Raw genomic sequence first — 22,004 nt, 5'->3', positions numbered from 1 at the left:
AAATAATAAATCCAAACTAGTCATAAGTTTGCCTATGATACTCAAATATAGACATCTTGTATTGTGCCAAAACAAAAGCATTCACATTGCTAAACTCACACATTATGATGTAGTCACTTAGCCTTAATACCATAATCTGTAAGGATTTAATGTTAAGAATTAATCTAAGTCTGCTCGAAATGCCTGGCCATGCTAGGTGTCCTAGTGGCCCCCTCTGTAATTAGTATTTTATAACATGTAAACCACAAAATACCCAAAACCTGTAAACCCCACATTGTAACCCTTATAGAGAATAAACTTGAATTGAATTGTTATTCCTTATTGAATTTATATTTGTCTTGGGTTACCCATATTATTGACTATGAATTGATATATACTTTGTTTATTCTTAACTATTTCTGCATATGGAAGGCTGATTTATGTTTTTTTTTCTTTTTCATGTTTGTGACTGCTGTGCAGAGGCCTTGTCATGGTAAGTGATGTGTCAAGGTGTTCAGCATCTACAGTCAGTGCACTAAATATCTTCATCTCAAACTTAAGTAATGTACAATACTGCATTATGTACTGAGTGGCTAATTAATTTGGGGTTTTAAGATTTAAATTTTTTTATTAATATCTACCTGTTGCAGTACTGGATATACAGTTATTTATATGGTGTCAGAGGATTTTTCTGAGAAACTAACAAAAGTTTGACACAAAATTTGCATAATATAAATGTGTCAAAAATGCAAATATTTTGTCTGTTTTAGAAGTGTGTGTGTCAGCATGGTATGACAGCTGGGAAATAAGACGGGTGGTGGGGATGGGGCTGTCTTGGACAATGCTCATGAGGGTGCTAGTGTTGTCCTGGAGGAAAGTGCTGCAGAGGGTTCTAGTGATGTCTTAGAAGACAGTGCTCGTGAGGGTACTAGTGTTGTCCTGGAGGACAGTGTAGACAACGTTATTCAGTCCACAGAGGTTCAAAATAGAGATACTGCTGGAGATGGATCAAAATGGAGTGATTCCTTAGGGAATAGTGTTGACACTACCAGCAAAACCTGGTGGAAGCACTGATGTTCATACAGGGGTGAAAGATAGGGAGGAAACAGGAAAAATAAATACACCAGCAGCGAACGCAGCTACAATAAATCTTAGCAAACAGAATTACAATCTATGTAAATACTATGCCTTGGGTATCTGCAGGCACGGTATATCAGGTAAAACAGGTGGGACATGCACCTTTGACCATCCCAAAAAATGCCGCACCCACATGACAACAGCAGAGTGCAACTTCCCCTCCTGTAACTTACTTCACTCGGAAATGCCACTCATCAATCCATGAAAGAAAATGCTACAGTGCATACTGCCAGGCACATCATTTAAAGGGGACTAAAAGACACAGACTAGCCAGACTATGGGAAACAAAAGAGGGGAGCCACAACCTCTCCAGGGCAGATGTTTTAGGACCAGGAGGAAAAAAAGACTGGCAAGAAATGACAATAATCCTACACCAACTGAAAACGCTTATGGAGTAGAGGCACCGACATTGGCCTCTACTGCAGAACAACAGATATTAGAGCCAGCAAACGAAAAACCCCTAAATTCCACCAATGCAACATTTATCTTTGCAAACATACAGGATCTAAAGCCGTCAAAAAAAAAAAATCCTTACATCAAGGGACTGCTCACGGAGTCAAATGCAATGTGTGCAGCATTCACAGAGACCCACATAAAGGATCATTATGACAAAATATGGATCCAAGGTTATAACCTATTCCGATGCGACAGATGAAACAGGCAACAAGGGGGGGGGGGGGTTGGCCTGTATGTCAGTCGGTCGTTTGCAAAGAACTACTAAACACCTCAAATGATGTAGTTGAAGTTTTAGCGGTAAAGATTGAAAACCAAAACCTTGTCATTGTGGTAGTATACAAGCCTCCAGATGCAACCTCCCAGGAATTCCAGGAGCAGCTTGAGAAAATTGACCACTGTCTGGAAAATCTCCCAACTCCTGCCCCAAACATCAACTTGAGACACCTAAAATGGAGGAGTATAGCAAACAATGTTTTAGCAGAGATCACCCCGGAAGACAGCTCTGATGAAAATTCACACACATACAAACTATTAAATCTCTGTACCAAATTCACCTTAAACCAGCAAATAGTAGAGCCTACAAGACTAGAAAATACGCTGGACCTCATCTTCACTAACACTGAAGATCTGATATGTAATATAACTGTATCAAAGACAATACACTCAGATTACAACATAATAGAGGTACAGACATGTATGCACAGGGCTCCTGACCAGCAAAATGTGAGCAGTCATGAAGGTCTCTTCATGAAATTCAATTTCAGTAACAAAAACGTACAGTGGGATCAAGTAAACCATGTCCTAAATGAAACAAGCTGGGATCCGAGCATTTGCCTTGAGAAAATGAATTCTGTGGTTCTTGAGATCTGCTCAAGACACATTCCATTAAGAAAAAGCAAGAAAAGATGTAAACTAGAAAGAGAGACGTTCCCTATACAGACGAAGGCAAAGAGTCAGAGCTGCTGAGTGGGGCCAATATATCTTAAATACGAAGGGGGGCACTAGTCAGTGAAATTGCAAATATAGTGATAGTGAGGCTCAAGTTAATTTTTTTTTTATTTTAGATTTTGCCACCGAAGTGGCTAGTTTATTGTGCACCCCATATCCATCCTGTGGACGGTAGCACGAGAGCATATGGATACACAAAAGGCCTAGGAACTAGGCCCCAAAGGGTTAACAGGAATACATATGGATTTATATCTACATATCTATAGTTCACTTATCTGTTACAAGCAAATTTAGGAAATTTGCTTAGTATATCTGGTATCTTATTTTCATTAATAAGATATCTTGACATGTCACATAGGTTATTATACTGTCTGTCTCTGTATTCCTCAATAAGTGGACAATTAAGCACAGTGTTCAAGAGAGTGACCATATGCCTGATCACATAATTTACATTTAGTTTGATCATCATCTGTGTGTCTCCCAAACTGCCAGAAGTACTTGTAACCAAGCCTAAGCCTGGCCACTACATCAGTCAGTCAGTCTGTTCACATTGCAAGTTGCTCCATAAACATACTTATCTACGTTCATGTTATCATAGTGGGTTATAGATCTACTCAGGCTTCTAACTGCATTCCTATAACAATCATTTTCATTATTTACTTCTCTCCTAATATTATTCCTAATGCTAGACACAGTTATACCAAAGTTATATTCTACATTCTCCTTCTGGGTACTCTTCTTGGCTAACATATCAACTTTATCATGGAGTAATCCAATGTGTGATGGGATCCATAGCAATTGTACATTAATTCCTTTGTCCCTAATTTTTGAGTATCTATACCTGGCTTCCCCAATGAGCATGTTGTTGGAGTCATTATATGAGCCAAGAGCCTTCAATGATGACATAGAATCAGTAATGATGATAGTCAAGCTCAGTGTCATAGGTTAGCTTTAGCGCCATTAGGATTGCAAACAATTCAGTTTGCAGTGTAGATGCCCAGTTGTTAATTCTTATGCCTAACTCAACAAATTTATTATCGTTCTTAACTAGAGAGGTGGCAACAAGAGCAGATGCAGCCCTGCCAGAAGACTCCTGTTTAGATCCATCAGTGTATATAACTTGTGATAACTTATTACTACCAGCTAGGTGAGAAATTTCTTCTTGAGCAGTTGCTCTAACAAGAGATTTAAGGAAGGGATTACTAGCAATGAGCTTCTTGGGAGGGACTTGTAGGTATGTGATATTAAATGAACACATCTTCCATGGAGGGGTGAAATGCTCTTGTTGCCTACAGTGATACAGTTCATGTAGGTTATAAAACTTAATGCAATTGCACGTTTTCACAATCCATTTAGATCTGTGTGTATTTACCTCTAGACACTTGGTAAGATTCACTGTGACAGTGTCTGGTTTGTTTCTCAACATTCTAATACCGAGTACAGTGTTAATTTCAACAATCCTGTCACTGATACTAGAAATACCAAGCTCCTTCCTCATGTTAAGAACTTTTGTAGATCTGGGACAGCCAAGAATAATCCTGAGAGCTTCATTTTGCATTAACTCCAAGGGTCGGAGAGAACTTTCTCTAGCTAATATCAACATGGGAGCAGCATAATCAATTAAGGACCTAACATAGGCTATGCACATCATTCTCACGATTCTCACATTAGCACCATAGTTGGGATTGTAGCCAGCAACAGCTTTGAGAGCATTTAGCCTAGCTTTGCATTTCTTGTTTAGTTGTGGTATAGTGGATTTGTTAAAGGGTACATCTACACCAAGATATCTGTAAGTTTTAATGTAGCTAATGATTTCACCCTGCAAATAGATGGGTGGGGGATGTCGTTTGCTTGTTAATATCTTTGTTTTAGAGGAAGATATTATGAGGCCTAGTCGATTACAAATTGCTTGAACTTCATTAAGAATGGTATTCATCTTCTTATGCCCTGTTATATGGATCATGATATCATCAGCATAGCTTATAGCTATATGTTTAGGTGAGGCAGGTAGAGCATTTAGGAGAGCATTAATCAGAATATTAAATAGCATGGGACTAAGAACTCCTCCCTGCGGTGTACCTAAAGACATTTCTTTAGAATCACTTCTGAAGCCTTGGTAAAGGACAGAGGATACTCTATTTGACAGGTATCCTATTATCCAGCAGAGTAAGTTACCACCAATATTCATTTTGGCTAGTTCATGTAGTATAACGGTTCTGTTCGCAATATCAAATGCAGATTTTAGATCAAGAAAAGTGGTAAAACTAGTAGAGGTGTGTGCAGTGAGAAAGGTGGAAATACAGTTCTGCACACTTTTACCTTTCATGAACCCATAGAGGTAGGGGGAAAGTTGGTGTCTGATTCTGTAGTACAGTCTGTTAAGCATCATTCTTTCAAAAGTTTTACAAAGACAACTAGTTAAGGAGATCGGCCTAAATGTATCAGGCTGTTGGGGCTTAGGGATAGGCACAATGAGACTATTGGTCCAGGAAGTAGGAAGAACGCCCTCAATGTAACTGAGATTATACAGTGCCAACAAAGGGTTATCAGGCACGTGCCTTAGAGTTCTGAGAATATCGTAGGTTATACCATCCTCTCCAGGAGCAGTTGATCGACCTTTGGTTAATGCATTATCTAATTCATACTCGGTAAAGAGGCAATCACTCTCATCAATATTTTGGCTCATAAAATTAATCAGTTTCAACATTTCTTCAGAAGTACTCTCTAAATTTTTTCTAATATGAGATGGAAGGCTTTCATGCCTGGATGTTTTGGACCAGTCATTTATGAGGTCATTTGCTTTTTCAAGAGGAAAGGGATGAGCAACATTGCCAGTCTTTTTCCTGGTTATTTTATTTATACCTTTCCAAGCCAAACTCAAAGGGGTGGACCTATTTAATCCACTAACAAACTGTTCCCATTCCTGTTGCCTAAGTTCTTCCTTTCTATTCCTTGCATTTGTTAGTGCAGCTTGGAACGTTCTGAGCAGGTCTGGGGTTCTACATTCACGGTATGCTTTACCAATCCTCCTAGCTGCATGTGTTAGATTGCATAGCTGTGGATCATTATAGTATTTACATTGGTTTTTATTGTTATTTATAGTGGAGGGTCTTTGTTTCCTATTCCTGCCCACTTGATCTGTGAGAACACTCTCAATAGTGGTAATTAAATCATCATTAAATTTTTGTGTGCCAATGGGCTCGTAATTCTTATACCATTGATCCAAGTGGTTAATAAAGTTGTCTCTGTGTTCTGGTTTGAGAATAAGTTTCCTCCTTCTGTATTTAGCTCCTTGATTGCTGGAGATGTGATCAAGATTGACAGTTGTTAGTCTTGGGAAGTGATCAGATAGAAGATCATCAACTATGACAGAGTCATGCATCGTATATGATGTATTAAATCCAAGACACAGATCTAGTATGCCACCATATATGTGAGTAGGCTCAGTAGTGCCCACAATTCGAACATTATCATGCTCATTTAGCAATTTCACTAGTTTAGTTCCATTGGTGTTTGTTATAGACCCACCAATATTCTTATGTCTGTCATTAAAATCTCCAAGAATGATGGTAGGTTCACTATTGATGCGATCTGGTAAAGCATCAGGTCGAAGCTGGTTCGCTGGGGCATAGAGATTAAAAATGTTTATGGAAAAATCGCCTACATATACTTTGACACCATGATACTGCATGTTAACTCGACTCTGCAAGGAAAGGAGTGAATGTGGCAAGTTCTTTCTGACATACATCACACAACAGTTGGTTGACCTTAGGTTATAAGCTGCATATCCAGGCAACTTTGGTGGAGGTGCTCCATCTTTCAATCTACATTCCTGCAAACAGATTGGTTGCACTAATATGATGTAAGTCAGGCAACCGCTTCCTGATGGAAGCAATGTTCCATGAAAAGATTTGTAATGTATCCATTGTAGTGAGTTATTACAATCTCTTGCTCATAAGATGGTAAAACTATTATGCTTTGACTACAGTGTGCAGACACTTAAGAGCAAATAGCATAGTTTGTACGTCTTTATCTTCAGGACCTTTATTTTTAAGCATTTTTCGGCATCTTGGCAGCCAGTTAAAAGGCAAGTCTTGAAGGCAAGAGTCATGGGCTTCTTTCTCACAAATTGCTGGAAGCTGAACGGAGATTGCTGTGCTTTTGACATCATCACCATGCTCAAGAGCATCATCCTGATTACATATATTTATTAAACTTGTCAGCATCTGTTCAAGATGCTCAATTTTTTTCTGGAAATTTGTTATAATATGAGGAAGGTCAGGCGAATCCAATGCCTCTCCGGAGGATGGCACTTCTGGGTTAGTGCTTTCTTTAACACCTATCACCTTAACAGGTACCATGGTTACATTAGTGTTCTCTGTTTCATCATTCATTGCAGGTAGGTCCTGTGCAACTGACTCGTCTCCAATTTCCAGGGGGGTTACCTGTGTGGTGTCCGTCTGACTGTTGTAGTTGTGTGTATTGGGAGAAATGACAAACTCATCCCCATATTCAGGTGTAGCCATAGGTATCTGTAGTGGCAGACCAGTAGTTCCATATGTGCTAGCAGGGATGGCTAGCTCCTCCACAGCTGGTGTGTGTGATGGCATTCTGGTATCACCAGAATCATTTGATGTGAGGTGGGGTTCTTGCACACTTTGCAGAGGTTCAGTCTCAGATCTGGCTGTGGTAGACTGGATGGCCTCATCCTCAGTTACCATTAAAGGACTGTTATCAGGTTTACATCGAAGGTTGTTTGGGTTCTGACTGCAGTCCTTGTGGGAAACTGTAACCCCAACTTCTTCACAGTTAATACACTTAAATTTTTGGCTGTCAGGGCCTACTGTGCATTCTCTAGTGGAATGTTTCCCAGCACACTTACCACACCAAGAATGTAGTATTCCACAGTCTACTGCAACATGGCCATAGTGCTGGCATTTGTAACACCTACGTTTAGGGGGTAGGTACACTTCGATGTTTAGGAAACGTAAACCATGCACCCAGATATTCCGGGGGAGGGGCACAGGACCCACCCAACTGGCAATAATTTGGGATTTTCCTTTAAGTCTTTTAGGCTTGATGATATGCTCACTGAGAGTCAAATGGGATGGGTCCATGCAGAGAGGGTATCCAAAGATTATGATACTGACCCATTTTTTAAAGTGGTGAGTGTCGGATGGAGGTCGGAGCAGCTTAATATCCCCATAAGGTGTACTAAGTAGATCATTGATCAGTTCTGCATTCTGTTCCACAAACACAAAGTTGTGTGTGTTTTTCCTAAATTGGATCCTTGAGTTAGGATGCTTGTTTACAGCTTCCATTAGCCATGCACACTTAGCAGGCAGCGGGGTGTTGTCAGGGAAGTTCAGCTGAACACATTCTAACTTTGAAGAAAGACTTCTTGCAGCCTCTGTGCACCAAGGACGTTTAGTGTCACATTGTGTACGAGTCAAGTGAGTCTGACTACGTCGACGCTCTAGCCCTTTCTCACTTTTTCTCTTTTGTTTACTTTTAAAGGTCTGGAAGCTATCATCATTTCCATCACCTGCAGAAATAGGTTCCTCAATAACAGTTGCCATGTTTGCCAGTGATGATATCTGGTGTAAGACTCACAACACAAGAATTCCTCGCTTATCTTTCCCTTACAGCTTATGCAAGAGCAAATATTCACTACAAAGTCAGAAGTCCAAAATAGATCACAAGACACAAGTGCTCAAGTTCAATGAACACCTCCAACCATACTCAACCCAGACCACCACCACTCAATACGACACACACCCCACCAAAAACACACTCAGAGAACTCTTGTATGTGTGTTAATAATATGGTACATATAATGATATAATGGATGGTACAGGCGAGGTCGTACACCTTATCACAAATTACAAAGATGAAAAGAGAGAGAGATAGAGAGAAAGTAGGTAATATAGAGCATAAAATTAGAATTCTGACATACATCACATTAAACAAGAGGTTCAAATTCAATGATAACTTCCACTTGAGTTAGTTCAGGCTACTGCCACCTAATGTACCTCACTGAAATAATAATATAGCAGACATCACAATGAATGCTGAAGACAACCTCTTACCCCAACCATAGATTGTAAACAGTATTACAAAAAAAAAAAAAAAAAAAAAAAAAAAAACTAGGTAATGTTACAATGACAATGAGATAAATCACTCTGGTTGACTTCCTTGGTCCATCCTGGGTAACTCACACGTTACTATGTTATACATGTATGCAAGCATAAGTGTGCAGCTGTAGATAGATGAACCAGTACCTAAACAATCTCACTTACACACGCGTTACTATGTATGACAAGTGTTACCAAGTACACCAAGTGTACACTTTATCACTTAGAATACACTTGTGTTGATGTAAATATAGGTGAGAGTGGTACACTGCTGGCCGTAATGAACACACTCAACTTTTCAAGGTCACACACTAGGCCCAGCTTCTGGAGAGGTACCAGCGTTTTAATGTGTTTATTATGTGTCAGTGCGTGTCTGCAGTCATTAAATTGGTGTATCAGAAGTTAAACACTACAATCCAGTTGATCAAATAGTCTAAAACAATTTACACAATGTATAACTAGAAGTATAATGATTGCAAATTGTTACTATTACAATTTTAACTAGGCGCTAGACCCACTAGATGAGATGGCAAGGAACATAGACGTTAACAGGCTGACTCTTGCTTAACACAGTTGAAAGGTAACCGAATTACTCAAGTAAGAAAGTATTCATGAAACTGAACATTATGCAGCAGTAAGCTTGTTCACAGTAAAAATACAAAGCATTAGTTACACACTCACACCACAGATGAACACTGCAATTTGAAATATTACTGGGAATTTAGCAGTAAAGTTTCAGTCTGAACGAGAAAATGTATTAGAAAACACAGCAGTGACACTAGGACAAGCAATTTAATTATGTAACCTTATTTAATAGTTCAGTTACACTGAGCAGAGCATGTATTACACTGATTTATCAAATGTAAGGAGTTGCTACACTGAAGCACACTCTGAGCCTTTTAAAGTCTTAATACAGGCTTACAAATGACAATTAACTGTTGGGGAAAGCAGCACTTAACACTTCTAGCACAAGTATGACAGATGAATGTTCACTGTGTACAAGCCAATCACCACAAACTTACTATGTTTATAAGTGAACCTCTGGCATGTCCCACTTAAAATGTCAGTACTGCAATGCTCGTTAAATTGTTCTTAAGCCACTAGAGGAAACACTGGTATGCCAGCAGCACTGGTTTGCCAGCAGCGGTGGCCCGGTGGCTAAAGCTCCCGCTTCACACATGGAGGGCCCGGGTTCGATTCCCGGCGGGTGGAAACATTCAACACGTTTCCTTACACCTGTTGTCCTGTTCACCTAGCAGCAAATAGGTACCTGGGTGTTAGTCGACTGGTGTGGGTCGCATCCTGGGGGACAAGATTAAGGACCCCAATGGAAATAAGTTAGACAGTCCTCGATGACGCACTGACTTTCTTGGGTTATCCTGGGTGGCTAACCCTCCGGGGTTAAAAGTCCGAACGAAATCCTATCCTATCCTAGAATGTATACATAGACATGCTGGGCCTTAGGACAGCTGTAACTGCAGGCTGCCTTAGCTTGTTCTGGCTAGCTTTTAGTGCTGCTTTCAAGCTTGCTTGACTGTGCTTGCTAAGCCCGTGTCAACCACCTGGATATTTGCTTGTAACAGGCAGGTAGGCACACAGGAGACACATTCGTAAGATGAGTGGAGTGCGGCACAGAGGACACGGGCACTCAAGTACTTATGTGGTCTGGCAAAAACCGCCTCTAGACCATAAGTAAATAGAGGTGAATGGCTGAGTTCCAAATCGAGGAAGGAGAAGGGACAAGGAAGGGATATTCACCTCGCTAGACACAGGCAATATGGGTGTAGTGGCCTGCAGGTCGCAGTGCAATTTTCAAGGTCATTCACTGGGCCCACAGTCGTCTCGAGAGTTACCAACCCTGTACTACTTGTTAATTACTCCAAACCCACAGCACTTAACACATCTAGCACACGTGTCTTGGAATGACAGACAAATTTTCACTACATAAGAACTAGTTCTCACAACACCGAAGGTACGGCCGGAACACTGTAGAACGTTCACAAAGGCATTCTGGGATTCAGAATGCCTTGGCCTTCACTGGCCTTCACTTGGCCTTCACTGGCTGGCTTGGAGCGCTGTTTGGCCTGGATCAGCTAAACTCGCCCTTATCCCATATGTAGATAATGGCGACGAGTTAAGGGATACCGGTGAATAGGAAAGTCGAGGAAGGGACATTCACCTCACTAGACACACGCAGTATGGGTGTAAGTGGCATGCGGGTCTTATAGTGCCATTTTCAAGGTCACCCAGCAGGCCAGACATTCCTCACTCATTTTAAGCCTACGTAGGTACTGATGGTAGCACAATGTCCTAAGTAAGTGTAATCCACTCATGCAAATAGTTAAAACAAATCTGAAGCACTTGCAGAACTCACATATTCGAGTACCAGCGGAGCAGCAAAATACACCTCTACCCTGCACCTTGATAGAGGCGAACGGCTGAGTTTAAAGGCGGAGAGTTGGGGATACAGAACAGCAGGGGTAACTGAGCACGCACATTCGCCTTTCTTCACATAGTCAATGTTTTATAGATGGGGTTGTAAGAGAAGTAAATGCGAGGGTCTTGGCAATAGGAGTGGAGTTAAAAGATAAAGAATCACACATAAAGTGGGAGTTGTCACAGTTGCTCTTAGCTGATGACACTGTGCTCTTGGGAGATTCTGAAGAGAAGTTGCAGAGATTGGTGGATGAATTTGGTAAGGTGTGCAAAAGAAGAAAATTAAAAGTGAATACAGGAAAGAGTAAGGTTATGAGGATAAAAAGATTAGGTGATGAAAGATTGGATATCAGATTGGAGGGAGAGAGTATGGAGGAGGTGAATGTATTCAGATATTTGGGAGTGGACGTGTCAGCGGATGGGTCTATGAAAGATGAGGTGAATCATAGAATTGAGGGGAAAAGGGTGAGTGGTGCACTTAGGAGTCTGTGGAGACAAAGAACTTTGTCCTTGGAGGCAAAGAGGGGAATGTATGAGAGTATAGTTTTACCAACGCTCTTATATGGGTGTGAAGCATGGGTGATGAATGTTGCAGCGAGGAGAAGGCTGGAGGCAGTGGAGATGTCATGTCTGAGGGCAATGTGTGGTGTGAATATAATGCAGAGAATTCGTAGTTTGGAAGTTAGGAGGAGGTGTGGGATTACCAAAACTGTTGTCCAGAGGACTGAGGAAGGGTTGTTGAGGTGTTCGGACATGTAGAGAGAATGGAGCGAAACAGAGTGACTTCAAGAGTGTATCAGTCTGTAGTGGAAGGAAGGCGGGGTAGGGGTCGGCCTAGGAAAGGTTGGAGGGAGGGGGTAAAGGAGGTTTTGTGTGCTAGGGGCTTGGACTTCCAGCAGGCATGTGTGAGCGTGTTTGATAGGAGTGAATGGAGACAAATGGTTTTTAATACTTGACGTGCTGTTGGAGTGTGAGCAAAGTAACATTTATGAAGGGGTTCAGGGAAACCGGCAGGCCGGACTTGAGTCCTGGAGATGGGAAGTACAGTGCCTGCACTCTGAAGGAGGGGTGTTAATGTTGCAGTTTAAAAACTGTAGTGTAAAGCACCCTTCTGGCAAGAGAGTGATGGAGTGAATGATGGTGAAAGTTTTTCTTTTTCGGACCACCCTGCTTTGGTGGGAATCGGCCAGTGTGATAATAAAAAAAAAAAAAACTTAAGCTAAAGGAATCTTGCAGGAGACAAGAATCACAGGAAGAACTAAAAGCCATAAAGGAAATTGAAAAAAACAAAAACAAAATACTTCTTCTATTAATCCTTTGGGGCCTAGTTCCTAGGCCTTTCGTGTATTACCTGGAGTTTACCTGGAGAGAGTTTCGGGGGTCAACGCCCCCGCGGCCCGGTCTGTGACCAGGCCTCCTGGTGGATCAGCGCCTGATCAACCAGGCTGTTGCTGCTGGCTGCACGCAAACCAACGTATGAGCCACAGCCCGGCTGATCAGGAACTGACTTTAGGTGCTTGTCCAGTGCCAGCTTGAAGACTGCCAGGGGTCTGTTGGTAATCCCCCTTATGTGTGCTGGGAGGCAGTTGAACAGTCTCGGGCCCCTGACACTTATTGTATGGTCTCTTAACGTGCTAGTGACACCCCTGCTTTTCATTGGGGGGATGGTGCATCGTCTGCCAAGTCTTTTGCTTTCGTAGTGAGTGATTTTCGTGTGCAAGTTCGGTACTAGTCCCTCTAGGATTTTCCAGGTGTATATAATCATGTATCTCTCCCTCCTGCGTTCCAGGGAATACAGGTTTAGAAACCTCAAGCGCTCCCAGTAATTGAGGTGTTTTATCTCCGTTATGCGCGCCGTGAAAGTTCTCTGTACATTTTCTAGGTCGGCAATTTCATCTGCCTTGAAAGGTGCTGTTAGAGTGCAGCAATATTCCAGCCTAGATAGAACAAGTGACCTGAAGAGTGTCATCATGGGCTTGGCCTCCCTAGTTTTGAAGGTTCTCATTATCCATCCTGTCATTTTTCTAGCAGATGCGATTGATACAATGTTATGGTCCTTGAAGGTGAGATCCTCCGACATAATCACTCCCAGGTCTTTGACGTTGGTGTTTCGCTCTATTTTGTGGCCAGAATTTGTTTTGTACTCTGATGAAGATTTAAATTCCTCATGTTTACCATATCTGAGTAATTGAAATTTCTCATCGTTGAACTTCATATTGTTTTCTGCAGCCCACTGAAAGATTTGGTTGATGTCCGCCTGGAGCCTTGCAGTGTCTGCAATGGAAGACACTGTCATGCAGATTCGGGTGTCATCTGCAAAGGAAGACACGGTGCTGTGGCTGACATCCTTGTCTATGTCGGATATGAGGATGAGGAACAAGATGGGAGCTAGTACTGTGCCTTGTGGAACAGAGCTTTTCACCGTAGCTGCCTCGGACTTTACTCTGTTGACGACTACTCTCTGTGTTCTGTTAGTGAGGAAATTATAGATCCATCGACCGACTTTTCCTGTTATTCCTTTAGCGCGCATTTTGTGCGCTATTACGCCATGGTCACACTTGTCGAAGGCTTTTGCAAAGTCTGTATATATTACATCTGCATTCTTTTTGTCTTCTAGTGCATTTAGGACCTTGTCGTAGTGATCCAGTAGTTGAGACAGACAGGAGCGACCTGTTCTAAACCCATGTTGCCCTGGGTTGTGTAACTGATGGGTTTCTAGATGGGTGGTGATCTTGCTTCTTAGGACCCTTTCAAAGATTTTTATGATATGGGATGTTAGTGCTATTGGTCTGTAGTTCTTTGCTGTTGCTTTACTGCCCCCTTTGTGGAGTGGGGCTATGTCTGTTGTTTTTAGTAACTGAGGGACGACCCCCGTGTCCATGCTCCCTCTCCATAGGATGGAAAAGGCTCGTGATAGGGGCTTCTTGCAGTTCTTGATGAACACAGAGTTCCATGAGTCTGGCCCTGGGGCAGAGTGCATGGGCATGTCATTTATCGCCTGTTCGAAGTCATTTGGCGTCAGGATAACATCAGATAGGCTTGTGTTAATCAAATTTTGTGGCTCTCTCATAAAAAATTCATTTTGATCTTCGACTCTCAGTCTGGTTAGCTGCTTGCTAAAAACTGAGTCATATTGGGACTTGAGTAGCTCACTCATTTCCTTGCTGTCATCTGTGTAGGACCCATCTTGTTCAAGTAGGGGCCCAATACTGGACGTTGTTCTCGATTTTGATTTGGCATAGGAGAAGAAATACTTTGGGTTTCTTTCGATTTCATTTATGGCTTTTAGTTCTTCCCGCGATTCCTGACTCCTAAAGGATTCTTTTAGCTTAAGTTCGATGCTTGCTATTTCTCTGACCAGTGTCTCCCTGCGCATTTCAGATATATTGACCTCTTTTAGCCGCTCTGTTATTCTTTTCCATCGCCTGTAAAGGGAGCGCCTGTCTCTTTCTATTTTACATCTACTCCTCCTTTTTCTTAGAGGAATAAGCCTTGTGCATACATCGAGTGCCACCGAGTTAATCTGTTCTAGGCATAAGTTTGGGTCTGTGTTGCTTAGTATATCTTCCCAGCTTATATCGGTTAGGACTTGGTTTACTTGGTCCCACTTTATGTTTTTGTTATTGAAGTTGAATTTGGTGAATGCTCCCTCGTGACTAGTCTCATTTTGTCGGTCTGGGGCTCCACGCATACATGTCTGAACCTCAATTATGTTGTGATCTGAGTATATTGTTTTTGATATGGTGACATTTCTTATCAGATCATCATTGTTAGTGAAGATGAGGTCTAGTGTATTCTCCAGTCTAGTAGGCTCTATTATTTGCTGGTTTAAATTGAATTTTGTGCAGAGATTTAAAAGCTCGTGTGAGTGTGAGTTTTCATCAGAGCTGCCTCCTGGTGTTATTACTGCAACAATATTATTTGCTATATTCCTCCATTTTAGGTGCCTTAAGTTGAAATCCCCCAGGAGCAAGATGTTGGGTGCAGGAGCTGGAAGATTTTCCAGACAGTGGTCAATTTTTAACAGCTGTTCCTGGAATTGCTGGGATGTTGCATCCGGAGGCTTGTAGACTACCACAATGACTAGGTTTTGGTTCTCGACCTTTACTGCTAAAACTTCCACTACGTCATTTGAGGCATTAAGCAGTTCTGTGCAAACAAGTGACTCTGCAATGTACAGGCCAACCCCCCCCTTTTGCCTGTTCACTCTGTCACATCTGTATAGGTTGTAACCTGGGATCCATATTTCGTTGTCCAAGTGATCCTTTATGTGGGTCTCAGTGAAAGCCGCGAACATTGCCTTTGCCTCTGCAAGCAGTCCACGGATGAAAGGTATTTTGTTGTTTGTTGCTGGCTTTAGACCCTGTATATTTGCAAAGAAGAATGTTATCGGACTGGTGGTATTGTTGGTACTGGGGGGGGATTTTTTTTCCGGCATTAGTATCTGTATCTGTTGGTTTGGAGTGGAGGCCATCACTGTGGTTCCACTCCAGGAATGACTGGATTTGGTGTACGATTTCTGCCATTTCCTGCCAGTTTTTTTTCCTTCCTGGCACTAAAAAACCTCTCCCTCTTGAGTGGCTGTGGCTACCCAGGTTTTCCCATGGCCTGGATGTTTTGTATCTTTTTGTCCCCTTTAGATGGTATGCCTGGCAATTTAAGTTATAGCACAGTCTTTCCTGTACTGAAGAGGTACACATTTCAGGGTGAAAAAGCTTACAGGAAGGGAGTTTGCATTTTCCTGTTGTCATATGGGCATGACATTTTCTAGGGTGGTCATAGTTGCATGTCCCATCTGTTTTTCCAGATTTCCCATGCCAGCAGATACCAAGTGCATAGTATGTGCACAGGCTTGGTTTCCGTTTGCCTTGGGTTTCTGTGACTGTATTCCCTGTTGGTGCATGTTTCCCTGTCTTATTCCTATCCTCCCTAGCACCAACAATGGAGCTCCCACCAGTTGTTTTTGGTAATTTATCCTCACTATTGCTATTGGAGTCCTCTTGTTTGCTATTTCCTGCGGTATTTCTAGTTTGCAATATTGGTTTTATCTTATCTTTGACTACACTTGTTTCCCTACTATGGCTCCTGTCCTCTATGAGGTCATTTATATGTATTCCTTCCTGCGTATAATTCCCGACTACCTGGACAAAATCTCCAGCTTCACCATTACTGTCTCCCAGGACAGTATCTCCAGCTTCACCATTTCTGTCTCCCAGGACAGCACCTCCAGCTTCACCATTACTGTCTCCCAGGACAGCACTATCAGCCCCACATTTACTGACTACCAGGACATCACCTCCAGCCTTACAGTTTGTGACTACATGGCCAGTATCAAGGGCAGTACCATTCAGCCCAGACTTTTTATGTTCCCATCTGTTGTAGAAAGCTTCCAGGTTTTCTATGAAAGCAGCTTTGATGTTGTCCTCTTTCAATACCCTTGTGATTTTAGTCCACAGATTTTCCTCATATGGGCATACCCAAAAACACTTCTCTGTTTTAATACTGCTTGTAGCTAGTTCTGGGATATCTGCACAAGGAGCGTGACACCAATTTCCACAAAAATGACAATTTATCCATGTGGAAGCCCGTTTGTTTGACTGACCACAGACTACACACAGCTTCATAATGATTTGAATGGTTGATTTACTGCAATTCTACTAGCAACCTCTTGATTATTATATTAATAACCTTAAATGAAGCTCTAGCTATTTGTATTTCTGTTTCTAACTCTTTTTGTATATTGGACAGCTTACCGTCACATTCCTGATTTTTAATGTTTGTGTTTATAAGGGCGCCTACAAACCCATCCGTTTACAGTCTGCTTTATTGTCCAACGAAACTGTTTGAAACCAGTCCCGGGTTCGGACCAGTCAAGGGTTCGGACCAGTCGATCTGCTCTGATCAGTGGGTCACTTATTTAAAACATACTGGTCGGTGATTTGAGCTAACACATGAAGGATCTACTGGAAATTATCTACCCGAGTAATATGTGATTTGACTGATACAAAAGTATAACTTGCGTGTTGAAGAGCCGGTGATATCTGGCAGCTCCTACAATGACGTACAGTCGACCTCTTTGTTTATTAATCGCTGTATCTGGCTTTTCTATTTTTGTTTTTTCCGTCTCCACCACAATAAATGCTATATTATCACTATAGTTGACTGGTGCAAATTTTGGAGGAAGGACGCTTTTTCTGTAGTAATAATTGCTTCTCGTTGTGTATCCATATGCTCTTGCACTACAGTCCACAGGATGGAAATGGGGTGCACAATAAACGAGCCACTTCGGTGGCAAAATCTAAATCTAATCTTATGCCAAATCTAAGGGAAAAACAACATCCAGTATTGGGCCCCTGCTTAGGCGGGATGGGACATACACAGATGATAGCTAAGAAATGAGTGAGATACTAAAGTCCCATTATGACTGTGTTCAGCGAGCCACTGCCCAGACTAAGGGTCAGCAATCCAAATGAATTCTTTATGAACGAAACCCAAAATTTGGTCATCTCAAAAATCTTGGATATTATTCCAACTTCACAAGACTTTGAAGAAGCAATAAATGACATGCCCATGCACTCTGCCCAAGGCCCAGACTCGTGGAGCTCCGTGTTCATCAAGAATTGCAAGAAGACCCTACCGCATGCCTTCAGCATGTTATGGAGAGGGAACATGGACACGGGCCATCCCACACACACTAAAAACAACAGACATATCCCTACTCCACAAAGGTGGCAGTAAAGCAATTGCTAAGAACTACAGACCGATAGCACTAACATCTCATATAAAAGTCTTTGAGAGGGTTCTAAGAAGCAAGATAGCCAACCACCTAGATACCCATCAGTTACACAACCCAGGGCATCATGGGTTTAGAGCAGGTCACTCCTGCCTGTCCCAGCTACTGGACCACTATGACAAGGTCCTGGATTCTGCAGAGGATAAACAAGATACAGATGTAGCATACACAGACTTTGCAAAAGCTTTCAACATATGTTACCATGGTGTAATAGCACACAAAATGCATGATAAAGGACAGGAAAAGTTGGTAGATGGATCTACGTATAACTTCCTGACAAATAGAACACAGAGTAATAGTAAACAGAGTAAAGTCCCAGGCAGCCACGGTAAAAAGCTCTGCTCCACAAGGTGCAGTACTCGCTCCCATTCTATTCCTCATCCTCATTTCTGACAGAGAGAGATGTAAGCCATAGCTCCCTGTCTTCCTTTGCAGATGGCACCCGGATTACCATGACAGTGATCCCTATCGAAGACACCGCGAGACTCCAAGCGGACATCAACCAAATCTTCAAATGGACCACTCAAAACAGTATGAAGTTCAACAAGGCGAAATATCAACCACAGAGATGTGGGAAACTTGATGAAATTAAAAATGTATCAGGGTATACGACAAATTCTAACCATACAATTGAGCGAAAAGTAATGTGAAGGACCTGGGAGTGATAATGTCAGAGGATCTCACCTTCAAAGACCACAACAATGTATCTACCTCATCCTCTAGGAAAATGAAACGATGGATAATGAGAACCTTCAAAACAGGGATGCCAAGCCAATGATGATTCTCTTCAAATCGCTTCTGCTCGTTAGGCTGGAATACTGGCGTACACTAGCGGCCCCTTTCAAGGCTGGCAACATTGCAGACCTGGAGTGTACAAAGAACTTCCACAGCACACATTAGTATGATAAGGCACCTAAATTACTGGGAATGGTTGAAGGTCCTTGATCTGTATTCCCTCGAATGCAGGCGAGAGATACATGATAATATACACTTGGAAGGTCCTGGAGGTATTGACACTAAACCTGCACACGAAATCACTCCCTATGAAAGCAAAAGACTCAGCAGGAGATGCAGCATTTACCCAATGAAAAGCAGACGCTCTACGAGTACATTGAGAGACAACACAATAAGACTGTTCAGTTGCTTCCCAGAATACATAAGGGGGATTACCAATAGACCCCTGGCTGTCTTCAAGAAAGCATTGGACAGGCACCTAAAGTCTGTACCTAACAAACCGGGCTGTGGTTCGTACGTCAGCTTGCGTGTGGCCAGCAGTAACAGCCAGGTTGATCAGACGCTGATCCACAATGAGGCTTGGTCTCAGACTGGGCCGTGGGGGCGTTGACCCCCGAAACCCTCTCCAGGTAAACTCCAGAGTGTGTGTGTGTGTGTGTGTGTGTGTGTGTGTGTGTGTGTGTGTGTGTGTGTGTGTGTGTGTGTGTGTGTGTACTCACCTAGTTGTACTCATCTAGTTGAGGTTGCAGGGGACGAGTCCAAGCTCCTGCCCCTGCCTCTTCACTGATCGCTACTAGGTCCTCTCTCTCCCTGCCCCATGAGCTTTATCAAACCTCGCCTTAAAACTATGTATGGTTCCCGCCGCCACTACGTCACTTTCTAGGCTATTCCATGGCCTGACTACTCTGTGACTGAAGAAATACTTCCTAACATCCCTTTGACTCATCTGAGTCTTCAACTTCCAATTGTGACCTCTTGTTTCTGTGTCCCGTCTCTGGAACATCTCGTCTTTGTCCACCTTGTCTATTCCGTGCAGTATTTTATATGTCGTTATCATATCTCCCCTGACCCTCCTGTCCTCCAGTGTCGTCAGGCCGATTTCCCTCAACCTTTCTTCGTAGGACAATCCCCTTAGCTCTGGGACTAGTCTTGTTGCAAACCTTTGCACTTTCTCTAATTTCTTGACGTGCTTGACCAGGTGTGGATTTCAAACTGGTGCTGCATACTCCAGTATGGGCCTGACGTAAATGGTATACAGAGTCTTGAACGATTCCTTGCTGAGGTATCGGAACGCTATCCGTAGGTTTGCCAGACGCCTGTATGCTGCAGCAGTTATCTCATTGATGTGCACCTCAGGAGATGTGCTCGGTGTTATACTTTCCCCCAGATCTTTTTCCTTGAGTGAGGTTTGCAGTCTTTGGCCATCTAGGCTATATTGTGTCTGCGGTCTTCTTTGCCCTTCCCCAATCTTCATGACTTTGTATTTGGCAGGGTTAAACTCAAGGAGCCAGTTGCTGGACCAGGCTTGTAGCCTGTCCAGGTCTCTTTGTAGTCCTGCCTGATCCTCCTCTGATTTGATTCTTCTCATTAACTTCACATCATCTGCAAACAAGGACACTTCTGAGTCTATCCCTTCCGTTATGTCATTCACATATACCAAAAACAGCACAGGTCCTAGGACTGACCCCTGTGGAACTCCGCTTGTCACAGGCGCCCACTCTGACACCTCGTCACATACAGTGACTCATTGTTGCCTCCCTGTCAGGTATTCTCTGATCCATTGCAGTGCCTTTCCTGTTATGTGTGCCTGATCCTCTAGCTTTTGCAGTAACCTCTTGTGAGGAACTGTGTCGAAGGCCTTCTTGCAGTCCCAAAAAAATTCAGTCGATCCACCCCTCTCTCTCTTGTCTTACTTCTGTCACCTTGTCATAAAACTCCAGTAGGTTTGTGACACAGGATTTTCCTTCCCTGAAACCATGCTGGTTGTCGATTATACACTTGTTTCTTTCCAGGTGCTCCACCACTCTCCTCCTGATGATCTTATCACGAATTTGCGTACTATACACGTTAGCGACACAGGTCTGTAGTTTAATGGCTCGTGTCTGTCTCCCTTTTTAAAAATTGGGACTACATTTGCCATCTTCCATACCTCAGGGAGTTGCCCAGTTTCAATGGATGTGTTGAAGATCTTTGTTAATGGCACACACAGCATCTCCGCTCCCTCTCTAAGGACCCACAGAGAGATGTTGTCTGGTCCCGCCACCTTTGAGGTGTCCAGTTCACATAGCAGCTTCTTCACCTCCTCCTTGGTTATGTGTACCTCATCCAGCACTTGTTGGTGTACCCCCTGTTCTGATTTCCTGGAGTCCTACTGGTTTCCACTGTAAATACTTCTTTAAATCTTGTGTTGAGCTCCTCTCATACCTCTCGGTTGTTTCTTATGAACTCCCCATCACCCTTCCTCAGTCTGATTACCTGGTCCTTGACTGTTGTTTTCCTCCTGATGTGGCTATACAACAGCTTCGGGTCAGACTTGACTTTCGATGCTATGTCATTTTCATATTGTCGCTGATCCTCCCTTCTTATCTGTGCTTGTTCGTTTCTGGCTCTTCAGCTAATCTCTCTATTTTCCTGAGTTCTCTGTCTTCTGTACTTTTTCCATTCTCTAGCACACTTAGGTTTTACCTCCCTATACCTCTGGGTGAACCATGGACTCGTTCTATTCTTCCCATTATTTCTGTTTCCTTTGGGAACACACCTCTCCTCTGTCTCTTTGCATTTTGTTGTCACATAGTCCATTTCTTGTATTGGTTTTCCTGTCAGTTCCCTCTCCCACTGAATGTCTTGCAGGAAGTTCCTCATGCCTGAGTAGTTCCCCCTTTTGTAGTTTGGTTTTTCCCATCCTATTCCTGCTACTCTCTCCACTTGAAGCTCAACTATGTAGTCAAAGCACAGAACCACATGATCACTAACTCCTAGGGGCCTTTCATACATGATATCCTCGATGTCCGAACTACTCAAGGTGAATACAAGGTCCAGTCTTGCTGGATCATCCTCTCCTCTCTCTCTGGTAGTGTCTCTAACATGTTGATGCATGAGGTTTTCCAGTACCACATCCATCATCTTGGCTCTCCATCATTTCGGGACCCCCATGGGGCTCCAGGTTTTCCCAGTCAGTCTCCTTGTGATTGAAATCACCCAAGCTAGTAACTTTGTTTACAGAATTTGGTTATTGTGTGGTTTACATGTAGTAAAATAATTAGTGTACCACTAGAACACCTAGCATGGCTAGGCATTTCGGGCAGACTTAAATTAAATCTTAAGTTTAAAATATTACCAAATTATGAGGTAAGTTGGTATTATGGCTAAGTGACTAAATACTAGTT

General features: G+C 42.6%; 1 protein-coding gene across 2 annotated transcripts in view; it reads left to right on the top strand.

Moving 5' to 3' along the window:
- Positions 1–22,004, top strand: part of LOC128684391 (uncharacterized) — a 107,716-nt gene that overhangs the window by 18,609 nt on the left and 67,103 nt on the right. For both annotated transcript variants that reach the window (XM_070095025.1, XM_070095023.1), the window contains exon 2: positions 460–472. In XM_070095025.1, coding sequence (XP_069951126.1) covers positions 460–472 — 13 coding nt within the window. The remainder of the gene's footprint in view (positions 1–459; positions 473–22,004) is intronic.

The sequence above is a fragment of the Cherax quadricarinatus genome, chromosome 4 (assembly GCF_038502225.1).
Source record: "Cherax quadricarinatus isolate ZL_2023a chromosome 4, ASM3850222v1, whole genome shotgun sequence".
Lineage (NCBI taxonomy): Eukaryota > Metazoa > Arthropoda > Malacostraca > Decapoda > Parastacidae > Cherax > Cherax quadricarinatus.
This window is presented reverse-complemented; position numbering and strand designations above follow the sequence as displayed.